The 26,671-nt window shown below is 32.6% G+C and overlaps 1 protein-coding gene across 2 annotated transcripts in view; it reads right to left on the bottom strand.

The window, feature by feature from the left end:
• Nucleotides 1-26,671, bottom strand: part of LOC119066298 — a 104,716-nt gene that overhangs the window by 66,488 nt on the left and 11,557 nt on the right. For both annotated transcript variants that reach the window (XM_037168673.1, XM_037168674.1), the window contains exon 2: nucleotides 13,622-14,046. In XM_037168673.1, the coding sequence (XP_037024568.1) occupies nucleotides 13,622-13,682 (61 nt within the window). In that variant the 5' untranslated portion in view covers nucleotides 13,683-14,046. The remainder of the gene's footprint in view (nucleotides 1-13,621; nucleotides 14,047-26,671) is intronic.

Here is a 26,671-nt window from a genome sequence, read left to right as displayed (position 1 = left end):
AAATGCAGAAGAAACGGTAAAGTTCAAGAAAATCAATAATTCATTAAAACAAGTTAACTGTAAAATCGAAGCCTTCGACGGATTGGATCGGGTTTCTTAAAATTTTAATGGCTTCAAGAGAATTTAAGATAACGTCAGCAAAATATTCACAATCTACGAACAGGAAATAAAATATATCCTTTACGAATGCAACAACTGAAACAGTATGCACAATGTACAAAGGCACCCGACAACACGAACATTCCGAATAGTTTATGCTTTGACAAGAATAAAAAGAATAGCTTTGCGAGATACAGAAAAAGCCCGTTTTAATTTCAATTAAAATTCTGTGAGACAATTTAAAACCAAGCTGAAAGGATTTTGTCGACATCATCGCATTGTCTATGGAGCGAACTATGTACGAAATTTATACATAATTTAAAAAACACCCAAAACCCACCCATCGACTAACATACAACACACATATAAGATGTTTTTCATGTAAATATCTTTACAGCAGAAATGTAATCAAATATACGGGTAAAACAATAGACACCCAGAAAGATTGATTTCCATACACAAATTGAAATGCTTTTTGAACAGTTAAGCAGAGAAATAATGTCTGGCTTGACTTTTGTTGAAAATTGAAAATGCGAATAATTTTCAGAAAATTGAAAATTAATTTGAATGTAATTGAACTGAGTGGTAATGAGTGTATGTTAATCTGAAATATGTAGAAAAAAAAATATTTTTTTTTGAAGTGATGCTTGAATGAACACACTTCTAATACTTTTTTAACGAGTCGAATATGCTATTTTGTTCGCATCTGAAAAGCATCGCTGTAAATATTACTCCATGGTATGAAAGGGCGGTTGTTGTTGATGGTTGAATGACTATTCACGTCAATCAATTCAAATTTAAATTCGGTTTTCATAAAAAAACGATGTTAATCTATCGTTACATTTGTGACATTAAAATGTTTTCTGCTTGGCTTTGTGGATACCAACGTGTGAGATAAAGCTTTTTCAGTATGTATTTCTAAATTTGTTATCGTTTGATGTACAATGAAAGGGATATTCAATATTCATCTGATAACAATGACAGAAATGACTCATATTACACTTATGCATAACAAAATGTTTGTTAACACAAATGAAGTAAAAGATTTTGAATAAAACATTGAACATACTAAGCCACCGTAAGACGCATTCATTTAATTATTGAAGTCTCTCAGTATATGTATAAATAGGTATCTCAATCTCTGATTGAGGTAAGATCCTTAAAAAAGGAAACTTTAGAAGGTAGAGACCAAAGATTTTTCATTTCTTGTAGGCCGATCTTTGTTGTGTCGGTCAAGTTGAAAACTCTAAGACTGGACAGAATAACACGCCTTGTATTTAAATAGCACATTACGATATGAGGGATCTCGTGATACGAGATATCAAATTATTTCCCGAGTGTAGAATAGTGCTTTAATTTACGAGCGAGGTAAAGAGTTCTCCCTAATGAGGAAAACTCCTAAAACACTTTTCGTCTTACATACCTTATAAAAGACAAATCTTCATCGTATGCAGAGCTTAATTTGTGAAATTCAATTATGCAAAGTCGCAAAAATTTCACAAAAAGTCGCAAAAATCCGATCTGAACCAAAACGGAAACTCGACCCGAATTACATCGTCGAAACCCGAGAACCCAAAAAACCCGCCAGAATATAATCGGCGATGATAATAAATATTTCGTAAATAAGTGGCTCACCACGCATTGTGGACCTGATGTCTAGTTTCTGAATTAAATGTTTTATGTTGTATAGAAATGACTAGCCATCTGCTGTCGACAACGACAACAAGAAGCTCTGGTTATTGTTTGTTATTGAGCGGAATGACAAAAATATTGAAGTCATAGATTCTGAATGAACCACAAATGAAGTAATCGATTTTGTTTGTCGTTTTTAAGATATTAAATGAGAGTTTGTAATGTTACAAGCTTTCGTTCCTGTTTTTTATTCGCTTACTTCTATCTCCTGTTGAAATTAATGCCTATAAAACCAAAAAGCGGACCATAATTATACAATTCTTTGCCAAACATAATTGTATGTTTTCTAACAATACATATGACAAAGTGGGGTCTCCTAACTACGGTTCTGAAGTTGTTACCATTAATTTCAACATTAGTCGGTACCTACATTAACTTAATTCATATCTCTGATACATATAACGGTACATTCATTCACAGAATGTCATCCAGGGATGACACGGAAAATATTAATTTCGCTATTATTTTGAAGCCACACACTTTAAATCATTCCCAACAATATGAAGCAATTTTGTGTAAAATATTTTTTACTTAAAAATCTGTTTGTTTAATCGATTTTTCCAAACATTTCAAAAGACTTGGAAAATTAATTAAAAAAAGAGAGTCACAACCAATCTGTTCTGTTGGAGTTCGGGTATGTAATGACAGAGAAAAACTTGTTTGGCTCGTTATTATTATTTATTTATCGTATGGTGTGAACAACAGACAAAATCTTTGAAAACATTAAAATTGAAACCGACGTGAAAAACACAACATATGAATCCATCGCAATTACTAACGTAACAATTTATCATCGAATCCAACCACACCATGTCCGGGATGTCCGTTAGGAGTTCAGCAACTATGATGAGTTAAATGAACAATAATCGTAGAAGCAATCGACAAACGTCAAATTTATGGTAAAATTTCGATTCGCTGGAAAATAAAACTGCATTCTATCAGCCCGGGATGTCCATTCGGAGTTCAGCAGCAAATGATGAGTGCGTTGTACCATCCAATCGAAACAAGTGACCATATGCATGCCAAATTTCGTTCGTCGTGACGTATTGTTGCAGTTTCAAGCCCTAAGGCAAAATTTTGCTCCACTGGTTGTGGATTTCTGTTGTTTTGCCGGGATGTCCGTTCGGGAATTCGGCAACCAGATGATGTTATTGACTTAGGCTATGCCTAAACGATGGGCTCTTGGAGCTAACATCTCCCATCCTTTGAATACATTTTCCGTAGAAGTTTTTGGACTGTCGATTTGTTTGCATTTTGTTGGTTGAGGTTATGTTTCTCTGTCCAGATTTCGATCGCGATGAAATTGGCGAATTCGGCACCGCAGTATGAAACTCCATTGAATCGAGAAACTCGTAGCACTAATTTATACTTTACAGCAAAATTGTGCACTTAAAACCGAATTTTACATACGATTTTAAGTAGTTTTATACAGCAACAAAAAACTATGACAGCCGGACTTTAACGTAAACGTCATGTCGTGCAAACGTGCAAATTGCAAACATCTATAATAGTTCACATAGATTTTTTTTATATTTTCGTGAACACACTCATCCCTTTATTATTCAGCTGCACCCAACCACTCCATCCAATTTTTCTTTTACGATTTTCTTTTTTCCTTCGTTTTTTTCATTACAACGATGCATCATATGCGCTAAATTATTCTATCGATTAAAAAAACCAACAGCATGCATAGAGTATGGTATTATACGTTTTTACTGAATCCAAGGCATTGCATTTATGTTCATTTTCGTTGGAATATATAAATATCTGTAGTTTTTTTGCTATATACTTTTTTGAAAAAAAGTTCTTCTATTCACCCCGAAAAAGCGAATTACAAAATCGTTTTATGAAAAGACATCTGAAAACTTTTTCATCATGACACACAGTCTCACAGATATGTAATAATTTAAAAAAGTTTTCTTTTCGAGAGCTGTTATATGGAAGTCATGTCATGTAGTATTAGGATCTGTAAAAACGATATTGATGAATTGATGTGAATATTTTTACTTTAGCGCTGTTTTCATGTAAAATCGAATGAGAAAGGCTAACACTGACAAATCTATAGGGCAATGGCTTTAAACGAGTAATATCTTTTAAAAAAAAACGATGCATCTACGTTCAACCATACATTTTAAGGCAAAAATCAGTTTTACTTCAAAATTTGCCATAACGAGCGAAAATATTTAAATCATCTGAACGTCTGGAAGTCTTTTTCGAAACTTTTAAATTGAAATTTTTGATATTATTTTCGAATTTAAACCATAACAAAGATAATATGTCCAGTACAGTTACCAAAGAACGTGCAAATATAGTGAGAGAGATAGAGATAGAGAGGTGAGAGATGGCCATTGATGAGCGTACGCTACAAATTTTGTACCTCATTAGTTTCAATCATATATTCAATGAATGTTATTCATATAACGGCAAAGTTGAATATTAAACATTCCTTCAAATGTTGTAGGACAGCAACGTGAGTTGGTAGCACTGATTGCACATGTAGTGTCAAAACTTCATTGTTTCATTGTTAAATAAAGCTCAGACTACTGTTTCTTTATTTGTTTAGTAAAAGTAAATCAGTACCAGATCTACTATCTATCACTAAGTGATTCTTTAAGCAAACGAAGTAATAGATCGAATTGTTACATGGCGATATGCTTCACGTATTTAAAAGGTTATTCGTCATACGTTTAACACCAGACGCACTGAGTAAAAGCTCTCTGGAAATATTGTCCTCAACCCAGATCTGCACTTCAATCTGGTGAATTTAGCAGTTGGTTGACTTGAGGAAGTTTTAGTCATTGAAATTTTTTTCTTTCTTAATTTTACGTTAGCTAACAACAACTTATGATGAAAAATTCGAAAACTTAGCAACTGCAGAAGTTTTTTTTTGTGAAAAGCTTTATAAGTTTTTTTTTACTGAAAAAAAAAGTTCTTCATAAATCAACAACCGTAGTATCCCAACTCAACCAAACTAGATCTCCAAATTTTGCTTTCTTTACTTGCCCGTGAGAATAACTTGGAAAGGAATATGTTTCGAGACTTTCTATTTTCTTATTCACATTTTACGACCTGAATTATCCAAGGGATGAAATGTATAACACACCACATCCAAATCAAATCTGAATACAATTACACACTGGAAAGACTCATCGCAATAATTTTCGTCCACAAAAACCACTAAAAAAACCTGCTTGCATCTAACCGCACCTAGCACCCCATTTTTTTTTTCTTTCTTTCGTGTGTGTGTGTTGTGTTTGTACTAACCTACGAACAACGATGTCTGACTCAATCGTGAACGTTGCATAGAACTGAAAGCACATAGTTTCCAATTTATATTAAGGTAATAATCTTTCGCATTTACAAAAACGTGTAATCGCTGTAGAACATTAAAGTTGTACAGCAGAGCAGCAAACAGACACACAACATATGCACAACGGGACATAGAAAATAAATGAACTTTATGTGAAATTAACATTCATGCACTAAATAAATGTTTGAAGGAATTTTCGAGTTTGGGATGTATTCGGAAAATTCGTTTTACGTTTGTATAACTTGAGTATTAAATGTACGGTAAATATTTTAAGTTTATTGCATGTTAGATGTACATATATATATATACGAAAGGAAAAATATCAGAGATGAAATGATATAACGAAATGTATATCTTAAGCAGCAGAAAGGCGTGTATCTATCTACATTTTAATGGATGTGATACAAATAAGGAAAGTGTTGTAATTTTCTTATGCGAGGGAAATATTCCCGTACACACAGAGATACGTATAAGATTTATGTTTTGACGACACAAGACAAAATTAACAAATCGCTTAGAATATACCAATTGTGTTAGCACACACACAGCTCGTCTTTTACGGTGTGGATATAAGCGTACGATATACTCCATTTGATGTTAACTATCATGTGCAGAAATTATATTTGAATTTGTTCCACAGAAATATTCTCTTTTAACATTTTGTTGAAGTTTGAATTTTGTTCAAGCCACACAGAAGTCGGATAGCATATATAGTATGCATAGCACTGTAATCGGTTTGTGATAATAAATATTTTAATAATTTGCGAAATCTTAATTATTCGAAATACCAAACAAAAGCACATAAAATAAACCCTGTAATTGCTAGCAAATGTTTGCGTTAACTCGTATATGGTCACACACAGCATTCACATTCGGTTCCTTGGATGCAGTAAGCTTTCTATGGGTCAATAAATCTACAAGATTGGTGGATATGCCACAGTTCTCAGCTAAGACATAGTTGATAAATGGGTTGTTTTTGGAATGGATATGCTAGGGATGAGTTTATCTTGAAGAGAATTTATTTTTTATTTTTCGTTTCATTTACCACAAATGTGGACATTGCACCTTTAACGTATGTGAAAGTTGTACAGCTTTCAACTGTTCCCAAAAAAATCACCGTGTACGTATACAGACACAGAATCATCTAAGAGACAATATTCCCTTCACATTTAAAGAGGATTTCCGGAAAATGAATTCAATTTATAACAAAGTTGTCAACCCCTCATTTACCAAATACTTCATGATTACGTGTATGTGTGTACAATACGATTTGACATTATTAAGATTGATTATGATAATGGCAAATAAACTTTGGTGACATCGATATTCCTTCATTATCCATGTAATATGTATATATATGTCATGCCATTTGTGTGAACCCACCACTCTATTCGTAATGTTTTAGTTTTGGTATGTCATTCAATATATCTGTACGTACATGTGTATAGCCTGTGCTATTATATAGACACACAACTAATATAACACTGCCAACTATATAGTTGGTGTATGTACTCATGTAGTGCCATTATCAATCTTCCGAAAATCTAAGAAGAGATTTAATGCAATGATTCCTATCCATTCGAATCAATCTAGATTTAAATGTATATTAAATAAATCAATCAACCGGGCTATTTTAAAGCTTTTTAATGACTGTGTACTTTTCAACTGTAATGTATACTGAAAGATCCTCTTAGTTTGGATGAGCAGTATATTATTTCAATATCACATAATATATACCCAGATACACCAGGGGATAATGCGATGTTGGCTAAGTATAATCAATATAACTTAAAATCCCATTATTACATCCACCCCAAAAATACAATATCCATATAGAATATAGAATAGAAAACCCGTCTTATCTGCAATAAACGGGCCAGGCAATTTTGATGATAATTATACATAAAGTATTCAGTTTCAAACAAAATTTCAATTAAAAACAATGTGGACGGCCTGTGTCGTAAACAACATTGTTTGTACATTAAACACACGAGTCCCTTAAGAATTTCACTTGGTCTATCGCATCGCATAATAGACACCATACCGACAATATGGATGGTGGTAATGAATTTTAGTGCATTATCAATTCTATTCACCATCTGCATAACAGTTTTGGAGATGGTCCTTGGAGGCATTTATCATGTGTTCTTTATACATAGTAATAACACTCATGTGGGACGAAATTTAATTTCATTTGTCGGATTAATTATAAGTTCATGTTGGATGTGTTTGTTAGATAATTATGGTAATTGTTTTGTGAAAGACAGACGACATGCATCTTAATTGTTGTGCCAGAAATGGTACATGCTAATTGAATAACGAAAGAAAAGGGTTAAAAGAATCAAAAACGGAATATATACCAACAGTAATATCGGTACAGAAGCAAGAATAAAATAACAGTAGCGACCTATTTAATGATTAAACCACAAACGAAAACGTCAGCCATGTCTGGGGTGTCTCTTGGGATTTGGGATTTAAGAATTAACGGATAGGATTTTTCATTTATTGAATCTTTTACTAATCTACTTGACTAATTCGGTTAACATAGGTCGGTAGTATAAATTATACGAGTACTTATTGTACAGTGGGTTCATTTTAGTTCGGAACATATTTGAAATTTTTGAGAGTTCTAAAAGTCATCGATGTTCCCAGTCAATAAAGCGTTTCCAGGTTATGATATTTTGGCACAAAATTTGAAAATCGCATAGCGAATTCAAATTTCGCGCCAAAATATCATAGACCGGGAAGAACTTAATTGACTGGGAACCTCGATGACTTTTAAAACTCTGATAAATCTGAAATTGTTCTTTCTAAAGATGAAGACACTGTATCGTTAAAACTTGTTCTTTAAATGGGAGTATATGGAAGGACAGAAAACATTCCAAACATTGTTATGAATATTGTATCCTGAGACCAACAAAGTCAATTATGTTACTATGTTCCTGATAGGAGGAACATAGCGTCATAGCGAAGTAAAATCATCTGTATGAATTACCAAAATAAACAATGATATCTGGCCTGTGCTATTAATATTCGTTAATAATAATGAAGTAAAAGATTTTGTATTGTGAAGTATTTTTAAGTAATAGATTGTTAACGATTCTTTACATAAATATCGCAATTGTAGGGCCGAATGAGGGTCAACTCTCGACACATATCACTTTTGTAAAATAATAGAATACAGACAAACTGTGAGTACATTAAATTTTGATGTTCGTTTCTTCGTTCTACAAGAAATTTCATCAATTTCGATTTATGGATGGTTCCTAAAATTAACTCTTTAATGATTTGTTCGGTCACCTGCTACCAACATATTGAAAAGAATAATATCACGGTGGGGCTGAACGAATTTTAAATAAACATGTCGACTTCCATATCGGTTCTTTTCATGTCTGAGTAAGGGGAGACATGTACTATACAACGGCACATGCTGCAGGCGCAACCGCTGAGCCGTTTCTGAGAACTAGGAATATCGTCGCCTGGCCCAGCGGAAGTTGCTGGACCAGTGTTTGAAACTGGAATCGGTAGAGGGACAAATTCTAAGATCAACCATATAGTCTAAGCTTTCCAATGATACCGAATATGCCATGTATGATTCTCAGCAAGAACTATTTATGATAAAGATTTTGCATCTCTACCGATTCCAGTTTCAAACACTGGTCCAGCAACTTCCGCTGGGGGATAATTAACAAAAGATTTTCAAATTGTTTTCCCCCGAGGCCCCGAGTACGAATCTGCAGACGATCAGGAATAGACTGGAAACAGTAAAATTTAATTTGGATGCCCCTTTTCGTCGATGTGACTTTGACTTCTCCGAGGATTCTTGTTAGCCTTCCATTACATTCAAGTCTACACAACATCTCTGCATAAAATCCAATAGGCAGGTCAAAACCATAATTCTGATTTATTTCATGTCTTACAAGAGTAAGGTCAAAAATTGTGGTTGGGATTTTGGGATTCGAAGAAAATTTCCAGAGCAAAAGGATTATTCGGATTTATTTTCGCTTTCATATTTTCGGTGAGGAACGAGAAAGAAGGAAGGAAAAAAAAACTTTACCAAAATCACCCTTTCAAATCGCCACTTGACTAAAATGGAATTTTTACAATATGCAACCCAAAAAACAACATTTTCCCCAAAAACATTTTCTCCAATCCATATTGTATATGATTTGATTATAATAATTCGAATTTCGTACAACTTTTGCTTATAACAATGAAACAAGAAAATTGAATATTCAACGGCACTTTGATATTAGAATTGGATTTCATTAAAACTTTATTATAAAGTTGAAAACCAAACATTTTACACACCGGCTGTTTTCAGTGTAGTACAAACTTGGATTATGCTCTCAATACTAGCATTATATAAATAATATTTTTGGGTGTGTATACGCTCGACGGGTACATCCATACATACGTATACATATGTACATGAAAGTAAACATTAGGAAGTATAATATTTGTACATATATTGCAACATACCATTAAATCTCCATCCTTTCAATGCTTCAAAGATAAGACTACACTTATGTGTATAATAATGTGTGGCCGTATGCTCAGTTCGGTAACGTACGAGCGGAGTGTGTTTGAGGATGAAAGTATATAAATTCAGTCAGGATATTGTATCCGAAAGTTATGTTAAAGTGAAGGAAATATAATTTCTATAAAAAAAAACTGGATATCCAGAAGACGAAACAGCAACACTGGAATGTTGGTTTTCATAATATAATATGGCAAATATTTGATAGGTCAGAGGGTTTTAATATAAAAGTAATAATCTTGGTAATAAGGTTATATGATGTGTAAACTGTTTATTTATTGGGTTGGTCTGGCTGGAAAACCCGAAAAGAGTTTGAGTCGAACAAGTATATATATAGCCGAGAGGATGTTATTGTGCGTAAAATTTCTGTTGATTTTTTTCTTTCTTTTCTGTTCTTGAATGGATTCTTATGTTTTGAATCTGATTTCGGAATGTTACATTTTATTAACTTGCAGCCGAGTTAAAGCCATACTTCAAATCCCTGCGGCTGACTCAATTCGAAGATGGAAATAATTCGGAGTCGTTACGACCTCTGTCTCTGGTGAATATAATACAATGTTAGACGAGACCACTTACATTGTTATATACGGGGAAAGTGAATATACCATCTTTTCAGTAACGATTTGTTTGTTCGTGCAACTGGAATCGAAGAATGAAAATTTTTATTGTTTCGAAAAAGTGGTATATACTATATTTTTGTCATAGCCGGGAGCACATTTAATATTATTATTTACTGTAGCAGATATATTAGAAAATAAGAGCGGGGGGGTCTTCGATCTATTTTCTTCCAAATGTAATATTGATATGGCTTCGCTTTAAAGAATATTGTAATAATAATAGATACACTGATGCTGCATGAATGGTATTATATGTAAAAATTTATTGTCAGGCTTTCGGCGGTAACACGTGCGTACGCATAAGGCGTAATATCATGATTATTTTTCTGCGAATTTTATTGTGTCTGGCATAGAATGAATTTTCCTTTCTGTGTAAATCGTATTAGAAGAAATTCGTTGTACACGAAAGATATCGAATATGTTTATAGCATTGACAGGTAAACAGATCATTGACATTTTCTAAATGGCTTTTGACCTTCCATTCATGCTTATCAATTTGTGAAATATCATACCAAATCTGATTGATCTTTATAAAGCCCATAGTTCTGTCAAATCGCTTTCATTCTGTGTAATACACATTGGGTCTGCAGAGGTAAGGTTTTTTTTCTCCTTGCGAGAAAAACACTCTCCGAAACGATTTCATTTTCTTTCAAATTTCGTTTTGCATTTTTTTGTTTAGTTTATCTGTCTCTAAAATAGGCTCACTGAATTGAAAGCATATTACCCTTTTTTTTCGATCAAGTCAAAATGTAACCTTTTCTATATATAATTCTATCAATCGACACGCTATTTACCATTCCTTCTCACCTGCCATATTCTTTTTATAGAATTGAAAATAAAGAAATATCTTGCGCACGAATCCGATGGATTTGTTTTACTCGACGAATGTCGGTTTTATTATATGAATTTCCACAAAGGAAATATTGGTTTCTCAAATCCCAAATTTGTTAAATTGATATTGTTTCCAATATCCACCGTCCCACAGGAATTCCCGTTTTAATGTTCTGATAATCTGAACATTAAATTTTCGATTCAACAAATTTCGATAAAACTTTTTTTTCTCTTCCAAATCGAAATTGCTGTACACGTGTAAGTTTCGTTCGTCTACCCTTTCATCATCAGGAAACTCCTCTGTAAAGTTTAATTCCAAAATTACTGTTGGATATGACGAATAACTCGGTACAATTGGATAAGAAATGGTATATTTGTTCTCTAATCAGAGGAATGTTTTGAATTCCAATGCCATAACGAATCTGCCACAATTATTTCAACAATTTCACATCCGACTTATACTTTATTGAATCTCTGACGAATCGTTTAGATGGAATAGTTTCTACAAACGTTCGGAGCGATGTGTATATAGCGGATTATTTGGTATTGACAATTGAAATTCATGTTATAATACCCTCAGCAAAATTCAGTTATTCATCGAAAATCGTAGATAAGATTGTAATTAAGAGGCAATACAATGCTGACCATGATTTCATTTTGGCCGACGTTATGTATATACTCCTTATATGATTACACCAACCAAGTATTTGATACACAACAACATCTGACCTGACTTATGAGAAAAGGATTGTAATCTGTTAGATACAATGAAATTTATAATAAAACGTTTGAAGAGTAAATGTTTTCCTATTTAAGCGACCCATTTTCCACACTTAATAAAATGTGGACCCTTAATGAAAAACAGAAAACGAAAAAATCGTAAAATCTTTCTGTTTATTTTGCACTAAGAGTGAGATCATTCGGAACTATAGTCAAACAGAATCAAATTTGCAAAGTTCTGAGTAGTGAGATACTGTAAAACTGACAATTGTAATGGTAACCGTTTTTCTTCCCATTATATTCTAATCTAATAGCCATTCTGATAAATAATGTTACACGGAACCCCCATTGAAAGTATAGACTATTTCATTTGTCTTATTCGTTCCATCGTTCTATTCGGTTCAAGTTAATTTCACGTACAAAAGAAACGGTTGCACGTTTCTCCTGTTTTACTTTGAAAAAGATGTGGAGCAAGTGAAGTTTGGGAATGGCAGAATCATAAGTGAGCATGTGAAATAACCAGGGACTATTTCAAATTTTTCAACATTTCCTAAAATTTTCCCAAATTTTCGAAGAATAAATTTGGGAAAATAAGGTAAAATGTGTGAAAATTCGAGAAACTTTGGGAAACCATGGAAAAACATATTTTCCCAAAAATAGTCATTGGAAATAACTCAATGACTAGCAATTCTTTAGGAACTTTCAAGGAGTTTTAATTCACAAGGCTTTGTAATTCTCGAACACTCGGTATTCTCCGCTTAAGCTCTGACAACCCACTGTTTCCATAAAGTCGCTATCACCTGCGGTCACAGACTTTTTTTCTATGTTATCCATACCTGTAAGTCACAAGGTTCACACAGAAAAACACATATTGCCACAAAATATTCGACTGTAAACCCCAAAAACTTTTGTTATTCTGAACATAATTTAATTAACAAAATTTGATTTGAACATGTATACACAATGGTCATGGCCTACGGACATAAAGTTATACCAGTTATTATATTTTCGTATTAATTTGGTGCTATTTTCGAGGTAATTGTACCATTTCCAGTTTGGTTAATTTTTTCATGTCCAGACTTTTAATTAAAATAAGGTAAAAAAACCGGTACATTGAGAATACCATTGGGATTGACAGTCGTACATTAGTAGACGGATTGTTTTTTGCGTTGCGCTATAGCAGCATATAGGTAATAAAGAAACGGTACTTTCATTTGTTAAACATATTCCTTGAAAATATCCAAGAAGGTTTAAATTAATGAGTCCTTTTTCTCAGTTGTAAGCTCGTATTTGTTGAGTGTTCTCATATTTTCAGTCATTGCTGCACAACGTTTGATCGATTTCCACAAGTGGCAACGCTATTTATTTGAAATTATTTCTCAATTCAACATTAAAATCGCAAATGAATTATTCCTTACAAATGCACCAATTTAATCGACCAATCTGATTGATGATTTAAAAAAAAAATCAATTTACAAATAAAATCACATATGCGGTCGTGTACATTCATCAATTTCATAGATCTTTCAAAGTACTGATTTGCAGTTTTTCCCATTCAATTAATTGTAACGTCCACACAAGTAAGGAACATTATTTTTCAGCCATTGAAACCATTGAAACGGTATTTTATTTTGTGAAATGAGAAAAGTCTGTTATCAGTTACTTTGCAGCAAATTTATAGCTATTATGTTGTAAACTCAATATGGGTATATTATGAATAAAACGAATTTCGATAAATCACATGAACACCAAGGAATTTTATTATGTTTTTTTTTTAATTTAAATGATTTTTCTTAATGCTATGCAACATACCTGCAGCTATCAGCAACCAGAGAATTGGGAATCGTAAATCTACGACCCTTGGGAGCCACATATTACAGCTTTAACACTATCATACACGGAACATATACGAGCGATCCTTTACGTTTATACGTCCGAAGCATGAACGAGAATTCTCTCTCTCTGCAGGTATTTCCGCTGTGTAATGTTTTTGCAAAAAGTTCACACACGAAAAAGTGGAAAAAAAGAAATTACTACAGAAATAAGCGTTCACTCGAGTTCACACGTTATAACTTCTTTTACGTTATTTTTTCCTCTCTGTCTTTTTTTTTGTTCAAACGCTTACTCTACAAATTATATATTTTCCACTTGTTTAATTATTTTTTTAAAAATTTTATGGTATCGTATATTACTGTTATCACCATTTTATAACTGGTTGGCTCGCTGTTTCAGTTTTCCTATAAAAAAAAAAATTAAATAAATTTTATGTTATAATGCATGTAACGCATAAAAGGAGAGAGCGAGCTTTTTTTTGTGTTTGATATATACCCTTTATGATAATCTATAATAAAAAAATGAGGTTATAAGAGACTTGTATAGACGATGTTATGAATATTGTTCGATGAGAAAAGATGAAAGAGAAAGAAAGGATTTTTCATCATGGCATATTAAATATACATAACATTATATAGTATCTGAGATGTTTGATAAAAAAAAAGAAGTAGAATTTCCCCCGTATATACGCTGTGGATATTCTTTATGCCATTTCATTCTAAGATGACATCGTAAACTATAATATTATTATTGTTACGCTTTTGCACTGTGTGTATTGTGATTTATGAAAAGTATATTGCAGCATAAAAATCATGTTCCTTTGTGATGAAAGAATTGATTTATTATAATGGTTTTTCAATTGCACACAATATTTATGGAAAATAAGGGAATTGAATTCGAGTACACACACCAATTGAAATGTGCCAGAGAACTCCGATTGTCATTTCTTGGACCATACACTATTTTTTTCCCGTACTTTTCTTTAACTTCTTCCTTTGTATAATATAATGTACATGTATTATGTTTAGATAGAAATTTATATCGTGTTCTGGCTCGTTTTTAACCTATTCCATTTTTACTGGTCAGCGGACTAATATTACAGCAGTAAAAGGAAAGTTTTCACCATAAAATATTTCAAATATTTCATTCTATGGCGTTTCATAAAGTTAAAAGTTTTGGTTGAATGTTAATGGGACAGAATCTTGATCAAAGTTTCTGCAGAATGTGAGAAATGTACATATTTTCCTCGGCTCTGCTGATGATGATATGCTGTGTTATGTATGCTAAAATAAAATCCATGCATCGGAGCGAGGAAAAAAAAGAAAAAGTTTTATGTACACATTTGGCTTGTAAGATGAATTGTATAATGCGAATTTTATTGTATTATGTACAAGGAACGAATGTTTTTTTCCGGGTGGGGGTACAGAAGAATTTGTGAGAAACCAAGCACATGGCGAACCATTCTAACCACATTACCAATATTTTTTAATTCATATGCAAAAGCAAATAAAGTTAAATTTTACTATTCACTTATTCAGTTTCCTGTCTGGCATTAATTTCAACCTGAATTAAAACCATTGTCTTTCGGTGATGAGCGTTTTAACTCATGTAGCTCAAGTAATTCAATTAAAAAAAATCTTTTTGAAATTTAATTTTAATTGGGATTTAAGCTCAGGAAAGTAATAGCAGAGAAACTTTTAAATGTGAAATATTACGAGGGTCAGGTCCGTTGTTAGTTTTGAAAAGTAAACTTATACTGAAAACTTATTTTATTCAAAAAAAAATGTGGGGTTTGCTACACGTTTTCAGATAATTTTTACTATCACTCCTACCACGCTTACCACATGTTCAAGTTTTCGTTTAAGTAACTTTTTATATATTCAGTTGGAACTGTTCGTTGGAAACCTAATAAAAACGGGTACATGGTACTATTTTAAAATGTCCCTATGCATGGTTAAGCATTCATAAAAAATATCATTTTGATTGTAAATAAATCTTTTTATTTTTACCTACAAAAAATGGTAGACAATAAATCAGATTAATTTTCCTTTTCCGTCGAAGGAAGTAGCCATTTTCATGGATTCATTTTTAATCATACCTTTTTTGCCTCACCCTCTCTGAAATATTATTTAATTGAATTGAGGTTTTCCAAAAAAAAGCTTACATTCAAATTATTGGAAGACCCGTTGAAATTGAATAGACCCTCACTGTAAAGTCGAATTTTTATTGGATTTGCTTTGGAGGCATTGTCAGGTAGCTCTGATGCAGAGTTCTTTTACGTCTTTGTATGGCAAATATTGTGCATACCGTTTTGCACATTATTTCCTAAGGCATGTGAAAACGTTTTTTTTAGCGAATGGGAGATTTTCACCATGAACTGGAGGTGATTTCTGGAATCGAACTCGCTACAAACACCTTTTAGACTCGTAAAATCATTTCAAGGATAGTATGGAATAATGTATTCCTTGCTCATTACTGACGCCGTAAGTCCGTTGTAATTTCAAAATGAAAAGTGATAGGCACAAGGGGTAAACAAACGCAACATTAAATCACTCCCATTCACGATATTCTCATATAATTAATGGTTGAGTTGAAATTGATTTTGCAATTTATTTGTCCACTGATTCACTTAAAATTCAAATTCGGAAGCTCACCACCCACGCCACGAATTGGCTACCCAACATGGACAGCAGGTTAAACATTACATTAAAATGTTTTTTTCTCACTGTGACGACGATCTTAACGCGTATGTGTAAACATTACATTAAATTGTCTTTCCCAGCGCAACAACAGATCTTTATGAGAATGTCTTATGCTCAAAACAAACGAGGCATTGAAAACGTGTTTTGGTCGCGATTTTGAATAGAAAAAGTTCTAACTTCATTTGACAGTTTCGAAAATTTCGTCATGAAAAATAGGACCAAAACACGTTTTCAATGCCTCGTTTGTTTTGAGCATTACCTGTTGTGGTCTTAACTGATCTGTAATCGATAAAGAAATGTTATATCGAAAATCGCATGCTAAACGAAATGAAGTAAGACATTTGAAGTCAATCTCTTGAAAATGCTTAAATGAACTGACGTAATAGATTGGAAATCAATCTCTTGAAAATACTTAGATCAAGAAGTAATAGATCCTAAGAAATGCCTACAGTAAAGATAATTTGGGATAGGCACGTGTTATTGTTAAGTGTTAAGTTTCGGCTGACACCTCATTATATAGCAGCAATACTGTTAAAACAAATGAAGTACCAGATTTTGCATCAAAAACAAAAAATGCGACGACGAGCTCGCTGTGTCAGAAATACAAATAAAAATTAAATAAAAATATTTTAGATACAAAATCAGATATTGGAAATAAATTGAGGACAAGAAAGTAGATAAAAATTGGGTCACTTTATTTGCTAAAATCTTTTCCGATATATTTTTAAGTTTCACCAATTCGTACGTTCCATCAAACCTGACATATATGAAGAAACTTCTGAAAATTCGACTATCTTCTTCAATAATGAATTGACTTAACGTGAAAGTAGAACGCTACGAATCTACATTCGAAGAAAGTTATTCTGTAAATGATGTCTCATTGGAGACGTAATCAATAATTAAGAATGCAAAAGTAAAACATGTAGCGAAACTTTGTTTAAATAAAAAAAAATATATTTCATTTAAGAGAATTGACTTAATAGTCGATTAGATCCCATTAAAATTTGTACGGAAAAGTTGCTAAAAATTATTTTTATATCAAAGTTTACGCTAAACGATTATTTTTCAATAGAAGAACAGTTTCATCGTTTTTTTCTTCTTCTACTTTTACAAGTAATAAGTGGCTTTGAATAGGTACATATTTTCCAGTTCCAAGAAGAAGCAATTTATTTTTCACGCTATCTATGCCACTTTAATAATATGTACACTTTACACATAAGGTATATTATATTGCCATGTAGCCAATTCACCGAATATATCGACTTGCCGTTCTATACCCTCCTCGACAAGAAAAGTTCTGTTTTTTTTTTCGCCTAAATAAAGAAAATATTTTTCCATGGTCTTGTGTATATATATAAACCGCTCTCGTAGTCAGTGTGCGCTATAAAAATATTAAAAAAAAAATTGCGATGAACCTTTTCGAACGAAAAAATTATTCAAATTCTATAAGGTAAAACTTGCGAAAAAATATATAAAATAAATAACATCGGAGGGATTGCGTCAATATATATATAGGAGGGTACATGGTATGTGTACAGGAATGGAGGAAAGGTGATAGAGGTAATATTTTTTTTTTATTTTATTTTTCACTCAAAAAAGGACGTCTATCTTTTATTTCTTGATATTTTCACGTCGAATAAACGTAACCATACTCAACCAACAGTCAACGGCGAATGGAAATAAAAAAAAAACGATGAAAATCATAAAGCAAGCAAGCAAGGCAGTTTTATTAAATTATGTCTGATCGACAAACCGTTGTGCATTAACGGAAGGTAACACTTTTCCAATAATATTTATAGCGTTTCGCAAAATCTTAAACGATTTCCTGTTCGCAGACACAGGGTAAAAAACAGAAATTTTCACGAAATTAAAATTGTTGGGAAATTAAACGTAAAATAAATAAATCAAATTTACATTAACTTGTTATGTACATTCCCTTTTATATTAATTCCCGAATAAGACATTCCGTCGTCCGTTGCATATTGTGAACGTTTAAGTACGAAACATTCTATTATAACATCAAAAGATAATCTTTAATGAGATTATTTATTACAGTTGAAATGCTTTTTCGCTTTTTTCAATTGTAAACAAGAAGTATCCAGAGTCTTGGAAAAGGTAATTCAGATTCACTACCATATTACAGAACGACAAAATTAATTCTTTTTTTTATTTCGGTTTTTGGGTTTCATTTTCATGCACGAATGAAAAGGAATCAATATAAAATGACTAACAATTTTGTTTTGAGTTTCCAGTATCTTGATATTAATCCCTTGTGAAAATTGTAAGTCATGTTGAGGGGAAGTTAAATATTTGTTATTCAAAAATGAGAGATCATTACAGACAAAGTCATTGAGAATTATTTTCAAATTATAATTTTTAATTATAGGAACGATAAACACTCCCACACATACCGTTGTATTACTTCATGAACAAAAAATTAATCACATCTAGACACAGCAAAGAAAGCTTAGCAAAGATTTGTTATTCTTAAAATAGATCAACTTGGTTTGGCTTGGTACTTATAAAGCCTGGATTACGACTGACAACATGAAACCATTAAATTCTAAAGTATGTTACAAATAAACAAACCAGGCGTCATATCGCATTGGGTCATTATCAGTTATTTTCTTAAATGAATTGTGACCTTTCACTTAAAGAACTGCTGTAATCTTCACAAAAAACACAATGCAAATTATTTGTCGTCATTTTTCGGTTAATTAGTTTTTTGTGAACATTACACAAATTGCAACACGTTAATCGGGAAAAAAGTTCTTTCCATAAAAGAGGTCAACAAACATACGAACTGTTTTATCTTATTTTTTTCTTAAGGTTTGTGACTTATGTGATTATGTAACTTAGAAACGTGAGGCGAAGTTATATTTATTTGACGGTGCCGAAACTTTACATAATGGTTTTGTGAAAAATACCTCACTGGACCTCGGTTTCGGCTCGAATCGATGAACTTCACAACATTTATTATTTGTCCCATTGATAAGTAATATACATATACATATCCTATAGTGTCTACAGTGAAGTTATATAAGATATATGTGACAGTTGGGATCAAAAGTCGGTCTTTTACATCTGTCAAAGTGACGTTTAAAACGTCAAATCAAACTAAATATGTGTAATGATCGCGAATTCGTAAAATTTACTCTAGCTACAAATAGCAACGCGAAGGAGAGCTAATTCAAATTATTCTTTTGTTAAGGCTGTCAAACTTGACAGTAAAACAAAAGACAATTTTGAATAATGTCTCTGTCGCGTCGCTATGTGCAGTTAGTTATTAATGAAATAGAATTTAAAAAGTCACTGTGACAGATGGAAAGAACTGTCACATATATAAGTTATATAAATTTTTTACAACGCCGGCAGGCGAAAAAATAAGTCATTCTCTCACCTCAGCTTCGGGAGCCTTTGCTGTGAAAAAAAATATTTTCTCTGATGAAACTCTCGAAATGAAATTTCCAAATAAAATTAATAAAAATTAAAAGTTAAGTTTAAGTGTGATTCTTGACGACGGTTTCGCTTCGGATTCATACGTAAACTGGACTTTTCAACATATTATCCCTAGTAAAGTAAGTAACTAGTATAATGATGAAGACTTCAAAAAATGCGATACAATTAGGAAAAGTACGGTTGTCCACCCATGTAGCATGTAACAACTATTTAAAATTTTCGCAACTTTTTAATTTGTTTCCATTTTAAATGCGACTTCTATTGAAATTACGGCAGAAACCATAAAATCATCTGATTCATTAGATAATTCTCGTTTGTAAAAAATAATGTTTTCTCGCTCGACCAAAAATAGTAAATGCGATAATGTTGCTTAAATTAATTGTCATTTAAGTAAGGTTGAAATTCCGTTGAAATGGCTGAGTCAAAACTATTCGGCAAACATGAAATCTCGATTTTTGTTGTACTTTATGAAGCAAATATTTTTCTATCTATAAGTTAAGTCTACAACTAATTTCGAAACACTAGCGAATTGCATAGAGAAGTTTGGTAAACTTGAAGCAAACCAACAGAATTCAGTTTTGAGAAGCGAGAACATTGTAGACATGGAAGGGATCACTTCAAACTGATATTCAGCTGTCAACAGGGCCTTTTTCGTGAAATTAATTCTTGAAAACTCTTCTTGACAGTTCCCGTAATTCTTGAAAATTTTCTTTAAAAAAATCTAAAAGCAGGCTCTGGCTGTTGCAAATGATGTCAAACAGCGCAGCTTACTTTTAAAAGAAAATCAGAGAAAAACGAATAAGATTAACGTCTGCATACCAATGTAAATATGAAAATTGTGCAACTGAAACTATATATGAGATTCAGCAACGTATAAAATGCCAATAAAAAAGTCACCGACTCCCATCTAAAAGTGATGACAAAAAGCGTATATTTGAATACTTAATAACTAGGCACATCCTTTCACATTGCAACACCGTTCCGGAACCATTTAGTATCCGATATCAGACGTGTTCACGATATGAATATGAAATTGGCAAGCTTGGTAGTACAATAAAAATATATATCGAGAGAAAAAATAAATAATTGAAACCCACTGTATTCGCCGATTGTTTAGGTAGAGAGTGAAGGCAAGCAGTAGCAGCAGCAGCAGCAGAACAGTTGTGAAACGTGAACAAAATAGATCAAATTTACAAACATATTGAATTCGTGTGCAAATACACAGATGGATAAATGTGGGTCATGCGTTTCATACCATCATCATCACACCAATAAGCTTTATGTTCGAAATTGACTCAAAGCCGACAAAGCTGGTTTTATTGAGACATCCATCAATGTTCCCGCCTGAAGAATTGCTGCAGCACAACAAAGTCCGTTTAAACAAATAAATTTCGATTAAGGACGCTTTGGAATGCTATTCATACGGAATTTATTGTTGTGTTGACGATAAAATTCCGTAAAATATCCGGTAAAATTACCAGATTTCGAAATTCGCGTGTTACATTCCGAGTGCCATTCGGTAAAATAAAAATCGAAAAATCCACTTACCATAAATGTATCACGTGTGCTTATTACAAAACATTACGTGTATGAATTTTACAACACATTATTTAAATTTAATAAAACCGATATAATGCCTATATGCGAAGGATATTGTATTCGCTTTCATCTCTTCTGCAAATTATGATATGCGGAATTCACTGTACCTATCCCGCCGTTTGCTTTTTCACAAAAAGAACCAACATAACATAAAGCCTACAGAAAACAAATTTGCTCGGCTTCAATACCGCATACATCAACGTATTATATAATCCTTTTTGGAGCACTAAACATAATCCAAAGATACCTAGCATTCGCCCATACCATTTCACTTTAGTTGTTTCCATATCGCACATATATACATAATATATTCCGAGACTAGAATCAAAGTATGTAATCTCATTGCTAAAATACTACTAAATGCCGTTGTGTAACATACTTGCTGTGTTCGAATGGAATATAAATTTTTTTTTATATATTTCTTGGGCAAATCCCATTTTACTTTCTCTTTAGTCAGGCATTTTTATATTATCATAAGCTGATTGTATTATCGTCATCAAACCGAGTAATAATAGTTGGTTTTGCTGCTGGAAGCGATTTTAACAAATATTTTCTGGGTTAAGAAATCAAATCAATCCTTTTATTGCGAGTTGAAAACTTAATAAATATCAATAAACGACATGGACAACTTGTGGTGGTAGTTTATGTCGGTTTGATTTTATTTAATTTGCTGCCGGAAAGATAAATCATAGCCACTAACTGGTTTTGAAAGCAGTCGGTGTTAGATAGCTATTTGGGGGAACATAATTACCCATAATGGAATTATAGACTGGACGTCTTTCAACAGGCACACTGCTGTTTAGAACATATAATTGAACATTGCATATGCAGAAACTTGTTTAAAATAAATTGAAATGAAAATTCCAGTTAAGACTTCATCAACTAAAGTGTTAAATGTCGACTTTAGTACAAGTTTTTGGTGAAAACTCAATAAAATGGAAGCTTCCTCTTTCGTGATGTATTTTTTTAATGGATCATTTTTGCAGGGGCAACTTGTAATGGTCAACAATCCCATGGTGCAGGTAGATTTAGTTGTCAACTCAATCACATAATACTTTGCAATACAACCAAAGAAAAATGTTTCATTGACATTAAAACTTTGAATTTTTAAAAAACAGTTTCTCATTCATACAAGCATTCGCAACAGAAAGAAGTGAATTTTGTAAAATTTTATAAAAGGCAATCATATCGCCACACAAAAATAGCATTTATTACTTCATTTGTTTTAATATCGCTTAGTGATCACAAATCTCGTACTTCTATAGATTTACTACACATTTCACAATAAAGAGCTCATCGTTTATTTCGGACGTTGTTGTCGAGAACAGATGACTGCTAGTTTATAAAGACTTCTGAGACGACTTCAAGTTTTATTTACTCAAAAATTCAGTCTTACAATTTACAAAAATCACAATCTGAGACTGTAGTATTAGACCCCACTCACATTGGAAGTGCAATTACTAAGTGAACTCTTAATAAGCCAATGAATGATCTAAAATGAGCGGAAAGCAACACCCAAAAAAAATGGAATCCTTTAGGATACACTTAACGCCAACAGAATTCGCGGCCAAATTTGCTTCAGCTGTTTTTCAGCTGTACGAGTTCAATAGTTACACACGCTCGGCGTAGTGGTGAAGCAAACTGAGTCACAAATTTGTTTGGGGTTAGCTATATATTGGGTGTTGAATGTAAAATGCAATTCTATCGAATTAGTCTAGAATTGGGAAATGCGGTTTGGAAACTAAAGCTCGATTGTAATAGATTTTTACATGCTACATGCGTCGGAAACCATACTTTTCATGTTTCAAGCACTTCTTTCGACGCCCTCAACATGTAAACTCCATTACATAACTCGGGATAAAAATGAAAAGTCTCGTTTTCGTGTGTTTATTGACCTTGGCTTTGCCTCGGATCAACAAAATTCACACTAAAACTCTACTTTTCATCTTTTTATCTCTAGTCATGTAAAATACTATTGTATAATTCTATTACATTTCGGCATGTGATTACTAATGTCAGCGTCCTATTTTTTTGTGAACCAACTTCACTGCTATGACATTTCATGGATAATGTACTAGAATGAAGTCATTTCATCAGAAAATATAGCGCAAAGAATGAAATACTACAAAAAATTGTGGCGCCTCTAATTGGGGTTTCCTCCGAAAGAAGCTGAATTTGTGCGTTCTCTTCCATTCATTCACGTACAGTGACTAGCGTCACTCTTTATCCTTTTCGTGGATATTTTTATGCTTAATACAGTAAAAATTAAAAAATTATAATTAACGAAATATTTGAAGACTGTAATTAATAAATAATTAAAAATTGTCATAGCCACTAGACGTTTCGATGATAAATTCAATACAAATTAATGAAAAATGGAAAACAATTTTTTTTAAAATCTGACCCTCCCTCATCGAAATTCATTTACCATTTTTATTTCATTTTTATTTTGTTATTATTCAGAATTGTTATAAGTGATTTTCTGTAGAATATATTCGTTGAAATTGAATGGATCGATAGTTGGTAGCCGAATTCACAGAATAAATGTATATTTTACGCAATTACGAGTTGATGTTTCAGACAATTTCTGAATAGACTTCAGACATTCATTATTAGTGGCATCATCATTTTCGATATGGCGAGGAGCTGCTTGGATAGCTTTTTGGTTGCGGCCACATAATACACTTAACTTATATACTATACGATAACGCTGGAATGGATTGTTTCTGTACGGTATGTTCTACCATTCTTGCAAACTAAGACGTTCAAATGGCTGATTTTATTGAAAGCCAATTATGTTAGTAGAATTTTATTTTTTCGTTAAACTATAGAAAAAGCACGGTTCAAAAAATAAATAACATAAAAAGCATCAGAAATCTTTGTACCAATGCAAACATGTCAAAGAACAGCTAGTTCGTATACTCCCCGTACCATGCAACGATTTCACAGTACAAAAGAACAATTTTCAATTCGTGTTTAGTGTTTATTTCTACTTCTTTCATAAAATGTAATGTAGGTAGATGTCGGTTTATACATAAAGACATCGTGTTACTTTTATTTTTACTGTGTGGCTTGTGTTAAAATGAAAATGTGCGTTATGAAAACGTCTAAGATCGGGAGGGATAGCTTTGCTTTGATGCTGAGAATATTAATTTTTGAAGAAAATGAAATGCAAAAGGAAAATGTCGGTACAATGGCTTAAGAATGAGAAATATTTGCATATTTTTAAACTATTTATGATTTTAAATTTCTTTTAATTTTACTCTTTCCGGCATATTCTGACACCCAACCTCCACCCCTTCTCCATCAGTATATTTTGAAAAGCAAAGTTATTTCTTTAAGTTGCACTGAAAAAATAATATAAAATTCAAACATCATAGTTCTCCACTTCATGTCTCTTTCAGAAAGCAGTACTCCATTTAGACAATAGCAACTTTTAAGAAAATGTTTCGAATTTGAGGGTTTCCACTCCACTATTTCAGTGTATAGTTATGGACTTTCGGAGGTAATCACCTTAAGCTTAGAAGGAATTCAGTTGGTTCGAGTTTTAAAGAAGTGGTTGTCATTAGCTGCGAAAATTGGGTACGAATTGAAAAAATTTCAAGCCTTCTGTCCTTGACGCCTGCCAAAGCATCTTCAAATGTTATCAACATGCAATCAATGTTTGAAATGGTTAATAATCTGTAATGGACAGCAACGACTAAAATAAACGATGACCTACGGTTAATATCGACTTTTATAATGGTTTAACAAATGAAGTAATCTATTACTTCTGTTCATCAAAGTATTTTCAAAATATTTGCGCAAAATCTTTTACTTCATTAGTTTTATAACACATTATTCTATAAGAGTCCACATCCAATTTAACACTTAGCCGGTTACTGTGACTTGTCGACTTTAGGCACCCTGGAAATCAGTAAAAGAGTCGTAGAATACCTCTAAAAAATTTCTAAAAATCACAAATTAAATTTTAGATTTTTTAAATTTTATTTAGGGGTAACCCTTGACTCCTTTATTACTTTCCAGGGTGTCTAAATCTCCAGCGTGCGCATTATTCTGCAATGTGTTAAAGAATTTCACTTCAGTGTGGGAAGCCTGAACACTCCAAGCCAGTGTGGACACAATGACAAAACCAGACCATGATTATAATTTCGTTGGATACGGAAATGTAAAGGTAATACACGATAGAAATGAATTCAAGGAGAAAATAACGACCATTTCACTCAAGAAGTAATATTCAGATAATTCTGCGCCAGGTCATAAGGACTGGTCATGTCGTTGTACGTGAAGTACGTGACTGATTAACTATAATGAACCGACTGAGAACATTCGATCATATGTATGGTCATTTATTTGGTTTGTTGTTTCGACTAATAATTAAATTACACATAATTTGGGGCTGAATCCTCGTGTAATTGAAAAAATAAATGGAGAGGAAGGATGCTCATCGGACAAACAGAGATTTTTTCCCCTATAACATCTCAAGGGTGTAATGGAAAATCATTTTCTTTATTGACGGAATTTTAATTTAACTTTTAAGTAGAAGACATTTTGCAAATCCGTCCCCATTATAAATTCTTGTAAAACGCGCTACTTGTACAGCAAATTAATTTGTAACGGATGAACAAGTAAAAAAGTCACCTAAATTCGTTGCAAAACATTATCCTCGGAGATAAGAATTTAGCTTATTTTACACAGAAATATCGTATAATCGGCTTAGGCGTAAATCTCTTCGAATGAAATGGCTTTTCGAATATTTTAACTTTAAATTAACATGATGATCGAAAATTTATGAATGAAATGATTTCCGATATAGCAACAGAAAAAAAAACACAATTTCCAAAACAACACCACCTCAACCACAAAAAAAACCCCACCGAAACGACAGCAAAACAACAATAACAAGAAAATTTGAATATATTAATATCCCATCAATATTCAACTACGATTTATCTTGAATCGAAACAACAGCAGAATAATCTTTCACTTCATTGGCGCGCTATGGAGGTAACAACGTTACCTAACAAACACACACACATAGAGAAAATTAAAATTGAATCAATTGACTGTGATAAATCCATTTTCAATAAAGTGGCAGCAGACTGTTCAATAATAATATGGTTCAGCAATTTATATGCATAGAAATCTTATTATTTGGCATTTTGGTTGATCAACATCATCATCAAGAGTTCACCCCCATCCATACTCAATTTTATGGATATTTTCCACTCCGTTCCGTATATAATAAAACGGTTGATTAGAAGGAAAA

This window comes from Bradysia coprophila, chromosome IV (genome assembly GCF_014529535.1).
Source record: "Bradysia coprophila strain Holo2 chromosome IV, BU_Bcop_v1, whole genome shotgun sequence".
NCBI lineage: Eukaryota > Metazoa > Arthropoda > Insecta > Diptera > Sciaridae > Bradysia > Bradysia coprophila.
The sequence above is the reverse complement of the archived record's forward strand: the minus strand, read 5'-3'. Positions and strand labels throughout refer to the sequence as shown.